The 15,506-nt window shown below is 32.1% G+C and overlaps 1 protein-coding gene across 1 annotated transcript in view; it reads left to right on the top strand.

Annotated features, from left to right (window-relative positions):
- The window catches only part of WDR17 (WD repeat domain 17), an 85,673-nt gene that overhangs the window by 46,426 nt on the left and 23,741 nt on the right, over positions 1-15,506 (top strand). The window contains exons 8-16 of the mRNA XM_045552473.1: positions 776-944; positions 2,853-2,944; positions 5,233-5,315; positions 6,990-7,076; positions 10,743-10,907; positions 13,205-13,407; positions 14,479-14,628; positions 14,716-14,846; positions 15,144-15,269. Of these exons, the coding sequence (XP_045408429.1) occupies positions 776-944; positions 2,853-2,944; positions 5,233-5,315; positions 6,990-7,076; positions 10,743-10,907; positions 13,205-13,407; positions 14,479-14,628; positions 14,716-14,846; positions 15,144-15,269 (1,206 nt within the window). The remainder of the gene's footprint in view (positions 1-775; positions 945-2,852; positions 2,945-5,232; positions 5,316-6,989; positions 7,077-10,742; positions 10,908-13,204; positions 13,408-14,478; positions 14,629-14,715; positions 14,847-15,143; positions 15,270-15,506) is intronic.

Here is a 15,506-nt window from a genome sequence, read left to right as displayed (position 1 = left end):
TGAAGTAGGACTTTCAGTCCCCACTCCCCAATATTTAGAAGAATGCAAATTGTAATTCAAGCTAATCTTAACAGATTTTGCCATAGACCACAGTAATTAAGCACCACTTTGCATGTATCTGTGTATTTACATATATGTGTACATAATATTTTATAGCCTCATGGATGTTTGGGATCCAAATCATCATGTGATAGGAACAAGTATTCCAATTCCAAAGAATAGACTTGCTAGAAGATTTTGGAACAAGGCTCATTAAAAATTAGAGCCATACTTGATTCTTTTATTTCTGCCAAAATTATAAGGTGCTTTTAGAGTATGTCATTAGTATTGAAAAAAAAAAAGGATATTTGCATTAAAGGATTTTAGTTTCAGTTTCATCTTGGTCTTCTCTTATATTGCCAGAATGGCATATAGTAACTTAAGAGTTGATTGCTTTATAGATTTCTAGCATAGTATTCTGTATATTTTAAAAAATCAGAAACACATTTGCATTGAATTAAAATTGGAAAATGAAACTTTTGAACATCTTTGAATTTTTTTGCTGGTTTAAGAAACTGTGGTTGAGTACAATCCAGGTCTTTTCAAAATAATACAGTAACAGCATGGAAAACATTCAGCCACAGTGGTGATTCCATTTTTCTATGTTTCTTGCTTGCCTATATATTTTTGCATTGATATTAATATTTGTAAAACCATAGTACATGTGGTAATTTGAGTATACATTACGGTTTGTGAATTTTTCTTAGTAATTGGACTTTTTATGCTACATTCCTAGGGACATGTGGAAACTATCTTTGACTGCAAATTCAAACCTGACAATCCCAACCTTTTAGCAACAGCTTCATTTGATGGCACTATAAAAGTCTGGGATATAAACACACTAACAGCAGTGTACACTTCTCCGGGTAATGAAGGGGTTATTTATTCCCTTTCATGGGCTCCAGGTAAGAGCTATTTTATTAAAATCAGGAATACAATCAAATGACTTTCCTAAATTTTATTTTCATTTGAATTATCTTCTTCCTTTCAATGTTATCCTGTTCCAAATGATTGTAGAGGCAAATTAGTATCAACATATTGGTTGATTTCATTTTTGTGAGGTTTTAGGATAGATTCCCTACAAAGGCACTTTGATTCCTGAGCCCCCCTGTTTGACGCAGTCATATAGGAAAGCCACAGTTAATCAGGATGATCTTGGCCCATCGAATTTTACTTGTATTTGTGTAGCTATTCCTTTAAAGATATAACACAGTTTAGATGACAGAAGTGTTCCTAAAATTTTTCATGTAAATCAAATTTATGAAAATAAAAAGAAATTTATTTTCTAAAAATTGTAATAGATAACTTTCCTTGATGTATCTGTTTTATAAGTGTGAATGATTATATATCAAATAACTTCATTTGAAACCATGTAATTCTATTAATATATAAATTCCACCTTTGTAATATTGAAAAACTTTTATGCCATAATAGAATCTTTTCTTTGATCTCAGAAAGATGCTACCTTATACCTTCCTGTACAAGAAAGAGAGAAGAGATGTACTATGAAACCTCTTACATTTTCTCCCAAAGCACTATTTCTCTATAACAAGTAATTTTATATGTCTAAGTGGATTTTTTACTTTATAAAGTATATATAATGCTTTACTTATTTGTCCTAATAGTAACGTATTAATTTAATAACCACCTATGACAAGGATATAGCTTATCCTTACATTTAAAATTATTTCTTTATACACAGTAATTCTTAACCTTCAATTTACGGGCCTTTGAGGGTTTTAGATGCCTTCAGAAAGTTTGGGAATCTCTTAGAATTTCATGTATAATTTTTAGTGTATGTGTACATATGCCTGTATCTGTCAGAGTATCATAGTAATCAGATTTTCAGAGAGATCCATGTCATAGAAACGGTTAAGGACCACTGCTTTAACGTATACCTCATCTCCTACAGTGAGAAAAAGTCTGGAAAAAGATTTTACTTATAACTCTCAACGACAGTGTTTCTTCCTTTAAGCAGAGAATACCTGATCCTGTTCTCTTTATTGTTGCAATATGCATCTTCACAGGGGGTTACCTTAGCTAGCAATGTAGGAATTGGACTGGCCAGTGCAGTAACATTGCACTGTAGCTCCTACTAGTTGAACACTTTTGCTCCTACAAAAAGTGTGTATCTCAAACCTAAAACTTAAATAAAAATTTTGACTATAAAAACCATTTTTCCAAATCCTAACACAGAAGACCTAATCTCACTTAAAGCATTCTTTTACTTTCTACATTGAGAATTTGTATCAAGAAAGTAAAAATGTTATACAATGGAAATTTAATTTCTGCTAGGTGATTACTTATGAATCATGATTTTTAGGTAAGTAGGGATGAAATTTAAAAGATCAATAAAGGTTGACAAGGATGAAAATAGAGTAGGATATAGGTAATTGCATCATTTCCTCTGTATTTTGGAGTAGATACCACAGGAGAAGAAAAACAGTGCAAATAAATATGGAAACATCCCCAATAATTTAAGAACCCCAAAAGGAGATCAGAATGGAAATACTAGAAATATGATGAGGACTCTTTTTTTTTTAGTGTTTATAGTCATTTATCACATATCCAGCAGGAATTATGGACAAAACAAGATTGGCCATATTTTGATAATTGTTGAAGCTGTATGATGGATACATTGATTTTATTATTATCTACATTTGCATACATTTGATCATTTCCGTTGCAAAAAAAAAATTTATAAAGAACTCTTTTTCAAGTCTCAATTCTTTCATTTTCAAAAATTATATTTTTGATAAGAATTACATTTGTGGCAAATATTTAGTATAATGTATAATAAATTGTTTCCTAAGGTGATTTAAATTGTATTGCTGGAGCAACTTCCCAAAATGGTGCTTTTATTTGGGATGTTCAAAAGGGCAAAATGGTTCAACGTTTTAATGAGGTAAGATGTATTTATTGTTACTAAATAACATAATGTCCTATACTGATTTGTATTTTGTAGGCATTTAATAATAAGGTGGTATGTATGTTCTCTCAAGTATAAGAAAATCCAAGAGGATAGTCACATGCTAAAATGAATTATGGAAATTGTAGCTGAGTATAAGATATAAAATTTCACCTTAAGTTGCATTAGAGATTCAGAGGAATTTTGAGTCATCTTCCACAAAATCTAGGCAAATACTAAATAATGGGAAGAAGGCTAAACTCAGAGCAAGTCCCAAATTATAGTCCTGGTTCTGTTATTAATTAGCTTTTGACATAAGAAGAATCATTTTATTGCCTTTAACCTATTTCTTCACCTATAAAATGGTAACATTGGATTATATAATTACTTAGATTTTTTCCTAGTTCTCAAATTCTGTTATTCTATGACAAGCCCTAAAGCCTGCTCTCTTCCTATTTGTAGTGTCACAGATTGTATTTATCCTTCAGCTTAGAGTTAAATTATCATCCCATATTTTACTGAATTCCATTAATATTTGAAAAATGCATATGATCTAATTATAATATGTTAGATATGAATTGGCAGCAATATGATCTAGGATTTTCTCTCACTGTCTTGAAATTTTATTTATTAATATTTTAAATGATCACTGCTGAAGCTTATAAATGTATAATTTCTTTGAAAATCACTAATATATTTGAGGATTTAAAACCACTTACACAAAAAAGACTTATCCCTTTGTGGATGCTCTTCAGTAGCTTTGGTCTCCTAGTGGGTACTGCAGTAGTGTAACAAATGAAGAGTTTTAGGGAAACTTTAGCAACCATCAGCAAGCAGCTTTGTGTTCAACAGAGGAAAGTCAGACAAAGGATTATAAAGGTTACATCTTTCCCTTTCTCCACGTATAGCACAATACTGTTTCAATTCAGCAGTGTCCCTTCCTTCCCATCACCAGAACAGCAACTTATCCCATAATAAATAGTGAGATATAAGAAGAAATGAGCCTGAAAATGAAACTTTTGACCTAGATTAAAAAATTGTGTCCTTCCTTATCACATCTGTTGATTTCTTCTTACGGCATCTTGACATCTTATAACCTAAAATATCTGTCCATTAGTACTTTAACAGTTCCAGCCTGATTCTAGCAACCTAGCATCTTAGATCTTAGTATCAAGGACATCTCTTATAGTCATTTATGTCTTTCCCAGCATTCAGTAGCACAGTAGATCACTATAAAAATTTCTTAAATCATATATAAGAAATATGGAAAAAATTAACAATGCCAGCTTTGATTAACTAAGTAGCGTGTGTCCCCGAAAAGGAAATGCAGGGTAGCAGAGAGCCATGAATGTACTTTTCATGGAACAGTGAAGCTAATGGAAGGCCTCCATCCCTTAAACAGAATGAATATAGGAACTAGTCCCATTTGTGTATCTATCTATATAAACCTACCCTTCTTGACCCCTGAAGAGGTAAAAACAGCAAACTAGACATTGCCTTAAGAAGTTGAAACTTTATATTTATAAAGCAACCTTAAAATGCAGTATAAAAAGTCACTTTAGTTTCCCCTTAATGGTAGCCACAATTTAAGTATTATATAAAATAGACATATTTTTAATATAAAATTTAGAAATGAGTTGATTACAACTTTAATTCACCTATCACACATTTGATGAATGACATTCCCATGTGTAATGTATTCCTTGTCTTTTAAAAAATTCTCATCACATGAACTGTAACTATACCCTTGACCCTTCCTTAGTCCTAGAATATGGAGAAACAAGTAAAAATAGTGATATATTATAGGAATAAGCTTAGATCTGTTTTGATCAGTTTTATAAAAATAAAACATTGAAACTTAGAGAAACAACCAATACTAACAATTGCTTGTGACATTTCTTATACTGTGGTGGTGGTAGCACTGAGTTTGAAAGCAGGTAGATAACTATATTCATCTCCAGACTGGTGTCCATGGGAAAAGGCATTAAGCAGAGCGTAAGTCTACATATGGCTGAAGAAGCAGATTTTGACTGTACCTTGTGTCCAACAGAAAGAAATAGAGCCACCCAATTTATGTCTTAAAACAATGGATTTGTTTCTTAAGCATGACAGCTTTAGCCATTCTTAAAATATGTATTCAGGTATCTGCTATTGACATTGATGTTTCTGTTAGTATTATCTAGAGCAAGTTCCTGATAGAAAAATAAAACTTAGAAGAAGTAAATAAATAAGAGAAAAAAGGGGTGAATTATTTCTTATTGATAGGTATTTTACATTTTTTGAAGCATGGAAAAAATGGAATATTCTGCATTTCCTGGAGTCATAAAGATTCCAAAAGAATAGCAACCTGCAGTGGTGATGGTTTCTGGTAAGTACTATGTCTAATATGAAATTATACTGTTATAAAAGAACATACTTGATTACTCCAATTGTGGTCAATAAGATTTTGTTTGTACAGCTCTACTATCATGAATATTATTTATAAGCCCATATAGTCATATGTTATATTGTCATGATATATCATTAATAAATAACAATGCAATGGTGTTTAAAAAATAAAAAAAATTAGCCAGTCATTGCTTTCTAAATGAAAACACTACCTGAATTATAACCGAAAGACTGAATTGCCTCCAGTAAACTTTAAGGGCTTTTCACAAAGTCTTAAAAATCCTCATCACATTTTGTGTGGAGTAGTATTTCAAGAGATATCAAGTGCTCTAGAAACTTGTTCACAGTTTTGTAGACCCTGTTATTTATAAAGGCATAAGAAGCCTTTGTAAGGAGGAATGAGGTATGGGAAATGCCTATTTTTAGGAACTAACTTCACTGATCCTGGGTTTCAGAAATATGTGCTTTCTTAATTCTTTTAAGCCCCAGAATAAGTAGGATTTCAAGAAAAAATATGTAAGGAAAGAATTGCCTTGGTTTAAAAAACTTTTTAAAACCAGTTGTTGCTACCCTTGTAGCTAGTAAGTATAGTCATCTTTGGCAGGTAGTATAGACACCTATGGTTCTTGAGATTATAGAAGTTTGTCTCCTGTTAGGTTTTACTAAACCCACTCCAATCTTCTCATCCTCCCTTTTTAATTTCAGTAGAACAGCTATGGAAACCAAAAATCCTCACCAGGAAGTTAAAATTTTCAGAAATAACAACATTAGTGATTTTTTTCTCTTGAAAGGCACTATTTGCTAATTGATAGATACCAAAATGCATAAGATGTGCCTGGATTTTTTTTGATTAACTGATACATATAATAATTAGCTTTACCCTGTATTTTCAGGGCATCATTTATTTGATAACTAAGACATTTAGTGTCCAAACATTTGTAAGCATAGGTCACCACCATTCCCCCGTAACCTTAAAAATGGACCTGATAAAATTTAAGAGGGTCAAGACTTTTAAAGCTTCATAATACATTAATTTATACACAGCTTTTTATTTCTAATGGAAGCAACAGCCTTGCATTGTGGTAACAATAGAGTAGAGGAGTAGAGCTTCTTTTATTTTTGCAGTTAAATTAATACAGGGTCTTTCTTTTTGGCAGCAGGGGATAGGGGGTGTTCTTTGAATTCCGAGTTATGTTATTGAGACCATATGATGAAAATGTTATAACTTATGTGTCTTGGTCTTGGTGTAATGGCACATACAACCAGCTTTGTAAATGAGTTGTTTTAAATACTATAAATTTTGAGCTTCCTAATTTTGAAGCTGAAAACCTAATGCATATGTTAGTTATATCATTGTGTTTTAAGATGTGTTAGACTATACTTTTCCTGAACTAAAAACAATTTTAGAAATTAAGTCACAATTGACTACCTTTAATTTGACTTAAGTGGATTACCATAATTAATATTACATGATGCAAATATACTCGTAATTGGTAATGTCATTTATACAGTGCTTTTAAATGTTCCTTGCTCTTTGCAGGCAAGGTCTCTATCCTGAGATATTTATATTTGAAATTTACAATTCTGACCATGTTCCTTTGAACAACATATTTAGAATGTTGCCTGTCTATTAACATATTATAATTATTTTTAGCATTATCCGAACAATTGATGGTAAAGTGCTACACAAATACAAACATCCAGCTGCAGTGTTTGGTTGTGATTGGAGCCAAAACAACAAGTACGTATTTTTTTCTAAAATAAACAATAATTACTTTTGGGGATTTTAAATAAATGTAAAGTTTAGTGCTATTCCTGTAGGTAGTACTCATCACTCTTGTTAGGTAATATTCCCCTTGCCTAACAAATGAGAAGGAGCCTTGTAATTGCTTGTTTGTTTTAGCTAGTTTTATTCCATCAAGTTTTTACATGATTTAGAAATATTGATTTCTTGTTCTCAAAGCAACTTTCTGATACTTAGGAAAAAAACATACTGCTAACTAATGAAAAATGGAAATTAGTCCTTTCTATGTGTAGCTTCTACCGTGGAAACGTGGCTCTTTGTTCAATTTCTTTTAGGAATGTATGCAGTGGTATTGCACCATCATGACTTTCTATTGTCCCCCAGCTGATGTTAGTGCCTCCGCACTGGATAATTTCCCAAGTTGTGGAACTTAAGTGGATGGTTTTGAAAAGTCAACCTTGTTTGAGAGCCAAGTATTTACCATGTAAAAATCAGCTTAGATTTAAAATTAAATCCAAGTCAAATCTCTACTAAAATTGGACCTTTAACTCATTGCATTTCCAAGAATTTCGTGTTTCAAACGTCTCTTAGATGGGATATAAGTCACATTTAAAAATTCAAACTTTCTTTAGATATTATCAAAAACAATGTGAATGGGCCGGGCGCGGTGGCTCACGCCTGTAATCCTAGCACTCTGGGAGGCCGAGACGGGTGGATCGCTTGAGGTCAGGAGTTTGAGACCAGCCTGAGCAAGAGTGAGACCCCATCTCTACCAAAAATAGAAAGAAATGATTTGGACAGCTAAAAAAATCTATATAGAAAAAATTAGCTGGGCATAGTGGCGCATGCCTGTAGTCCCAGCTACTCAGGAGGCTGAGGCAGTAGGATCGCTTAAGTCCAGGGGTTTGAGGTTGCTGTGAGCTAGGCTGACGCCATGGCACTCACTCTAGCCCGGGCAACAAAGCGAGACTCTGTCTCAAAAAAAAAAAAACAAAAAAAAAAACAATGTGAATGATATTATGCTTTTCCATACTACATGTGGGACATACATAAATTAAGATATTAAAACCTTATTATACTTGTATTCTGAGTCAAATCACATATTATGCAAAATGATGGACCTATGTATTTCTTCCAGTAAGTGTAGAAGAGATTATAACACATTGTTAGGGTTAAATGCAAATGAGCTCATGACCCACTCATCATCCAGTATTTCCTATCTCAGTGGCTGGTATTGCTAACAACAAAGACTGCTAAAGCCAGACTCCTTGGCCTTTCTTTTATATCTTTTCATCAGTTTCCATTTCCAGTCAGCCACCGATTCCTGTCGTATTTTCCATTGGAACATTCTTTTATTTCTAACCATCACCCTGCCACCAAACCTATAACATTTGTTTTGTTGTTGTTGTTGTTGTTGTGTTTTTGACTCCTGTAAAACTCTATCACTTTCAGAATCTATATGCTTTATCACCACTTCCTCTCTCCCTTACCCCACCTCTCTATGCTGCAGTCAGAGTGAATACTTAAAACGCAGATGTGAGCACACCACTCCACTGCTTAAATCTTTGAAGGGTTTCCCGTTAATTGTAGGATAAAATGAAAACTCTCAGCAAGCTCTACAAGGAAGTCCTTGTATAATCTGGTTCCCTCTGGTTGCTGTCTACTTTATTGATGTCATTCCCAGGCTGGCTTCCCCTGCTCCTTGCATCCAGCCACCTGGCTTTCCATTTCTTGAATTAGCCAGCTGACTTTGACCTCAAAGTTTTCACTCATCCTGTCCCCCTTTATCTAGGATTCTACTTCCCACCCCACACAATACACCCATCAGGGTTGGACATAGATAACAGCTACGTATTCTTCAGCTCTCAGCTCAGAAATCACTTCCACACAGAAGTCTTCCTTGACCCCCATTTTAGGTAAATTTCCCCACATAAAATGCCTTTAGAGCACCTAATGTAATAAAATTAAATTTTTAATTGTATATTTGGTTGCATATTGGCTGCTTTACCTTCTAAAATGTAAGCCCCATGAGGTCACAACCTGTGTTATCTATGCTTAGCAGTACATTCTTAGCAAAACACTGTGTCACTAACCATCACTGTGCCTTGAAAAAAGTAGATGTTCAATAAATACTTGTTAAATGAATGAATAGAGTTACCTTCTATCTGACCAATAAAACAATTTCACGTTCTTATTTCTCTGTTTTATAGAGTTAATAAGCATTTGGCCAGTTGAAATAAAAATTCAATATTAATTAATATGTTTGGCTGATTAAGGTAGCTATATTTTAAAATGACACTGTAAGTCGTTTGTATTTAACTATTAGGCTTGTTACCAAACATACCTAATAAACTTCATTTTTTAAATTTTCTAATTGCTACATTCATTTTATATTTAACATCTTAGTAGATAAGTGAAAGTATCTTGAACTTATCAAAGTTTATTCATAAAGTACCTCTGAATTTAGATAATTTTATGTACATTCTTTGAATGTTTATGATATCACTTCTAAGATTTTATATTTCTGTATCTTGCATATACATATATACATAAATATACTCATGTATACATGTAAATATATGTATGTATACAAAATATATGTTCCTAAATGTGGAAACTGGCTTGTTTGCCAGTGGGCCCTGGGAAGATGTTATCTGCACATTTTCAGATTGCCATGCCAGTTTGCAAACTGGTGTATTTCTACATGTGGGCTTATATAAATATAAGCATTATAACCCATGAAAAAATCAACAATTTTTAGTTTTGGAAGGGTTTTGATGATAGTTGGGTTCCAAAGTGCATAACTTCCCCTCTTTATCTTTAGAATGTGGGGACAGTTTATATGATAGTTAGAGTAGATGTTCCTCAAGTAGACTGTGTGCTGGCAGGTGCGTGATCTCCACAGGTCTGCCTAGTACCCATATTTCCTTTCCCAGCAGTATTTCCATTGTGACCACTAGAGTACAAGTAGTTGCTTAGTTTACTCTCTCTTGTGAGAATAATGAGCAAATAACATTAAAAGATCATATTATATTTCCAGAAGATCTTTAGTTGCATCAATCAGTTAAAGCATCTCAAAGAGGGGAAGCCACCAAAAAGGAATGGAAAAAGAGACTGTGAGTTATTGTCCAGTGAGGCAACCCTGGCTGCAGGGAGATTTTCCAGCATACTTCCAGGAGGAACACTACTGTTTGTACCATGCCACCAAAAAAATTTAATAAATGGCCATGGCATGTAATAATAATTTGCTTACCAGCAAGTAAGCAAACCTCATCACTCATCCTTTGGGCCCCTTCTTAAGACTCACTAGTTGCAAAATACAAAGTTTGAGAAACATTCAGAAAGTTATGAGTGTGGACATTTTGAAAAAGAACTTATAGAAATATAAATACCATTATCTCTGATCTAAGGTAAATAAAATAATAATTCAACTCATTAAAAAGGAACAGAGAGAGAAACTCTTTCTGTACTGGGGCAGTTTCTGTAAGTAAGCAATAACATGATTATACATGATGTTTTTACATATGTAAGTTTTTAGTTTAACTTCATTAAGGAAGCAAAAAATTCTACTTTTAGAAAGTAGAACTATTGTACACTTTTAATTATTAATAATAAATAACATCCAATTTTTCATATTTTAATGTTCCATTGATGATATTTCAGAGACATGATAGCCACTGGCTGTGAAGACAAAAATGTTCGTGTCTATTATATAGCCACCAACTCTGATCAACCATTGAAAGTATTTAGTGGGCATACAGCAAAAGTATTTCATGTAAAATGGTCTCCTCTGAGGGAGGGAATTCTTTGCAGTGGTTCTGATGATGGGTATGTATTTTTGGATTCTAATTTTCTAGTCCTTAAATCATAGCTTATACTTTCCCAGAAATGTACATATTTATATGATCAAATTATTAAATATGTGTAGAAACATTTTAAAATATGAACTTAACAAGCACGCAGTTAACAAGTACCTAATTGCACTTAACTAAAACTAAATTAAATTCTGCCATGCTTATATTATCATTATATTTCTGATTTTTGTTCCCTTATTTATTTTGCTTGCTATGGATGCTTATTTCTAGCTTATTAGCAAGAGCTAAACAAAAATTTTAAAAGGGTCTGTGGGGAAAGGGAAAAAGATCTGAAACAAAAGAATTTGTTTTTAATAGTGTTCTTATGTTTAATATGAAAACAGCTATACTCTGGAATAAAATATGATCATGAATTTTAACATGAAGAGAAGATATGTTAGAAATGAGAGTGATTTAACATTTTTCTGGATTTTTGAGAGTTCCTGAAATCCTGTCTATATTCTATATTCAAACAAGATAGATTTACATAGTACAGGTTTTTTAGTCACTATTTGAAAATGGGAAAAATTTAGGTAACAAAAATCTTACTTTATGCAAGTCAAATTCATTGTACCTAGTAATCACAAGTTTAATATTGAAACATTTTCATCTTGAATTTTTGATATAAATCCCAACTTGATAACAGAAACAATTATGAGATTTTGGGGGTTATCACTTGAAATGTTACTTCTAATATGGTTATCATGTGAAAGTGAATATGAGTTCAGTTATGAGATTATTGAACTTAACATAAACTTCCACGTCTAAATTTTATTCTGCATGAAAAAAGGTATAATTTTCAATTACTATCTAAAAAATATTTTCAGAAAGATACCAGTAAGCATTCTACTGACTTAAGATAATGAAATTGAAAGACTTTGCTAAATTCTAGTTATTGGTCCCGTTAGAATCATTGTTAATACAGATGAAAATCATATGTCACTTTAAATAAAAGTCAAAACTGTAAGGAAACCATTAATTATTGATGTACTCATGGCATACCTTGCAGATGCTATGCTTCAGCTTGGGAAGCCCGAGACACTCCTTTATATGCAGTAGGGTGTATACAAGCCTTTCTTAGGTTTGACCAAAAAAAATACATTGGCACTTCAAAGCCTAACTATTAATAACTTATATCATAAAAAGAAAGACACCTGTTCTAGTGGCCCTGCAATTACATTAAATTATTTTGATACAAATCACTTTAATATGTTCTTATTAATAAAAGTATGATATGAAACTGAAAATATTTAAATGCTAGCATACATAAGAAATAGCACCAAAAAATTTAGATTATAATATATTTGGCTACATTGTAATATACTAGGATAATGGGAAAAAGAAGAAAGGAGTCTTTTTATATGAAGCAGAAAGAGATATGCCTTAAAGAGATAAAAATATATGATGTAGCTCCTTTATGGTGCAATACAACCTTTGAAGTATTAATATTTTGGTATTGTCAGGTTGGCACAAATCTGTGACTAAAAGATTATTGTGAATTCTATGCAAAATTGTCATTTGGGGGTCTTAAATTGATTTTGAGTTCAAATTTTAATTTTAATAACTTTCATACTATGTATAATCAGTAGATCTGGGCAATATCATGAATCTAGTTATATTTAAATTTTTTAACTTAGTCTCAGGTTCCACACCGACCAAGCAACTTACTTCACTGACAAAAACATGAAAGAAGAATTTACTGTATTGATAAAAGCATATATATGAAGTGATTTTTCAAATAATACCCATCATAATATGTTACACTTTCATGATTTACAAATAATTTGAATGCTCTTAAATTATTGCACGTTGTTGTTACTCATATTTTCTCTTTGGTTATATCTATTTTGGATATTTGATTTTAAGAAAGCAATTTTTTCACATATAAACTGTGGAATACTATATTTACTATTGGTAATAAATGACAAGTAAATATCAGGAAATAAAAGATGTTAAAATAGGCTAGCACTCACACAGTTAAATATTAATTTCCGTCTGTTATAAGGAAAAGTATGTGAGGTGATAGATTTGTTAATTAGCCTGATTTAATCTTTCCCCATTTTAAACATAAATCAAAACATCACATCAAACTCCATAGATATATACAATTATTATTTGTCAATTAAAAGTAAAAGAGAATTTTATTGTATCTTGAACCATAAAATACTTCTTAAATATGCTAAGAAATAATCATTATTCTCTATTAAGGATATGTTAATACAGATAAATTATAACTGGAGTATTATTACATACACAATGCTCTGTTTTCAGTTCTGTTCGAATCTGGGATTATACTCAAGATGCTTGCGTAAATGTTCTTAGTGGACACACTGCACCTGTGAGGGGACTGATGTGGAATACTGAGATTCCGTATCTCCTACTCTCTGGCAGCTGGGACTGTACCATAAAAGTGTGGGACACTCGAGAAGGAACTTGTTTGGATACTGTGTATGATCATGGTGCAGATGTATATGGTAAAGTGTTTTTCATGTATTTGTTATATTGATATATTAATGATGCATATAATTTCTGAGCAATAGCATATTTTTGAAGAAGTCTTACAGTGTTTCATTTTAAAATAACATTTTTTTCAGAAAATATACATGTTTATAATTGAAATATCAGAATATACAGAAGATAGAAAAAGTCATCAAAAATTATCATAAGATGACTATTGTTAGCACTGTGGTGTCTTTCTCTCCCTTTTTCTCTGCAAGTGTGTCTATGTTTTTGTATACACACACTGCACAGATATACCTATGAACAAATATACATGTATGGCATAGATTTTTCTCCTTTCCCTTACCATCACTCCAGAGGTAAGTTGTAGAACAGGAAATCAATTATAGTTTAGATGTAATTTATTTAGCCATGTTCTTGGATATTTAGGACAATGTTTTGTTTTTTAATATAACACTTAGTTTTTTAATATAATTGAGCTCAGTATGGAAAATCTGATTACATATCTTTTGCACAACATTTTACTCTCATATTTATTTGTAATCACTCTTATCCTTAAACCTTGATGGGAGTTAGTGAGTAGATTAAGAATGCAAAAATGATTTCTTAGAGAAAGAAACCCCAGTCCAGCCATTCAAATCCATATGCTTTACCCCAGTGGCCTTTTAGGTGAGGCAAGGTAGGACTGCACGTAGATGAGAATCCTATTTGTTAATATCGAAATTGAAAGGTCCTCAACTCTTTCATCTGGTAACTAGAACTTCAATCTGTCTACTAACTCATAGATACTATATACACTGTTGGTGTTACAGTATACTTGCTGCTGCTTAACCACATGAAATATAATTTTAACATTTTCATCCAGGAGCATTTGCTTTCTAATAATTATTCAATTTTATATTCATATTTACAGAATCTACTCAATAATTTATTACATTCTTATATTATTTTCTTCTGTTAAATGCAAATAGAAGGTTGACTCTAAGAACTTTTCAGTTATTCACAAGATTTCTTCATAACTTCAATTCTATAGAAGTTTTATGAGGTACATATAAATAAAAAATATTTTTTATTTTTTCCATCAGGTTTAACATGCCATCCAAGTCGCCCCTTCACTATGGCCTCTTGCTCCCGTGATTCTACAGTGAGACTCTGGTCATTAACACCTTTAATCACTCCTTTACAAATAAATGTTCTGGCAGACAGATCTTGGGAAGAAATTATCGGGAACACTGGTATTGAACGTATGCATGTATCAGATTTTATTTTTAAACAATATTTTATAAGAAGTCTTTTCTCACTGAATTTTGTCTGTTCTTCAGATTATGCTATAAAACAGGGCACTCCTCCTCTATTGTGTGGTAAAGTGTCAAGAGATATTAGACAAGAAATAGAAAAACTAACTGGTAATCCTCGAGCGAAAAAACTAAAGTGGTTTTCAGAATGTTTATCAGTAAGTATTATGGGAATTAAGTGTGAACATTTCCCCTTTAACCAAAATGAATCATTACAATGATTGTCATTAAGTTGTCACATATTTACATGCACAATCCTAATTCACTGGGCCCCTTTTAACATAATTTATACACTATAAGAAAGCAAATGTAAAACCAGAAACAATAAATGAGATAATGTATAGTTATTTTGTTAATTTTTTAATTTAGATATGCCTGTATTATAATGTGCTTGAAGATGCAAAATGCTGTGGAGTGTCACTATTGTGTCTGATTATTTTCTACCAATATTTTAGCCTCCAGGTGGCAGTGACAATTTATGGAACTTGGTTGCTGTGATAAAAGGGCAAGATGATAGCTTACTCCCTCAGAACTACTGCAAAGGAATAATGCATTTGAAACATCTGATTAAATTTAGAACAGTGAGTAGTGTATGCAACTATGATATGCTCAAGCAAATGTTTTTGTCTGTTTACTCTTAAAGTATAAACATGATTTAAAAAACAATAAAAATATATATGATTAGATTGGTACACTGAAATAAGTGAACATTGAGGACATAAATCTTTGGTAAAACCAATCATGAGAGTAAGAATTATTTTAGAACAGATGAAGTCAGTCCCAGTTTTCATAGGTTGAATCTCATGAAATTCTTTAAA

This window comes from Lemur catta, chromosome 5 (assembly GCF_020740605.2).
Source record: "Lemur catta isolate mLemCat1 chromosome 5, mLemCat1.pri, whole genome shotgun sequence".
Lineage (NCBI taxonomy): Eukaryota > Metazoa > Chordata > Mammalia > Primates > Lemuridae > Lemur > Lemur catta.
Note: the sequence above shows the minus strand (reverse complement) of the source record. Positions and strands in the feature narration are given on the sequence as shown.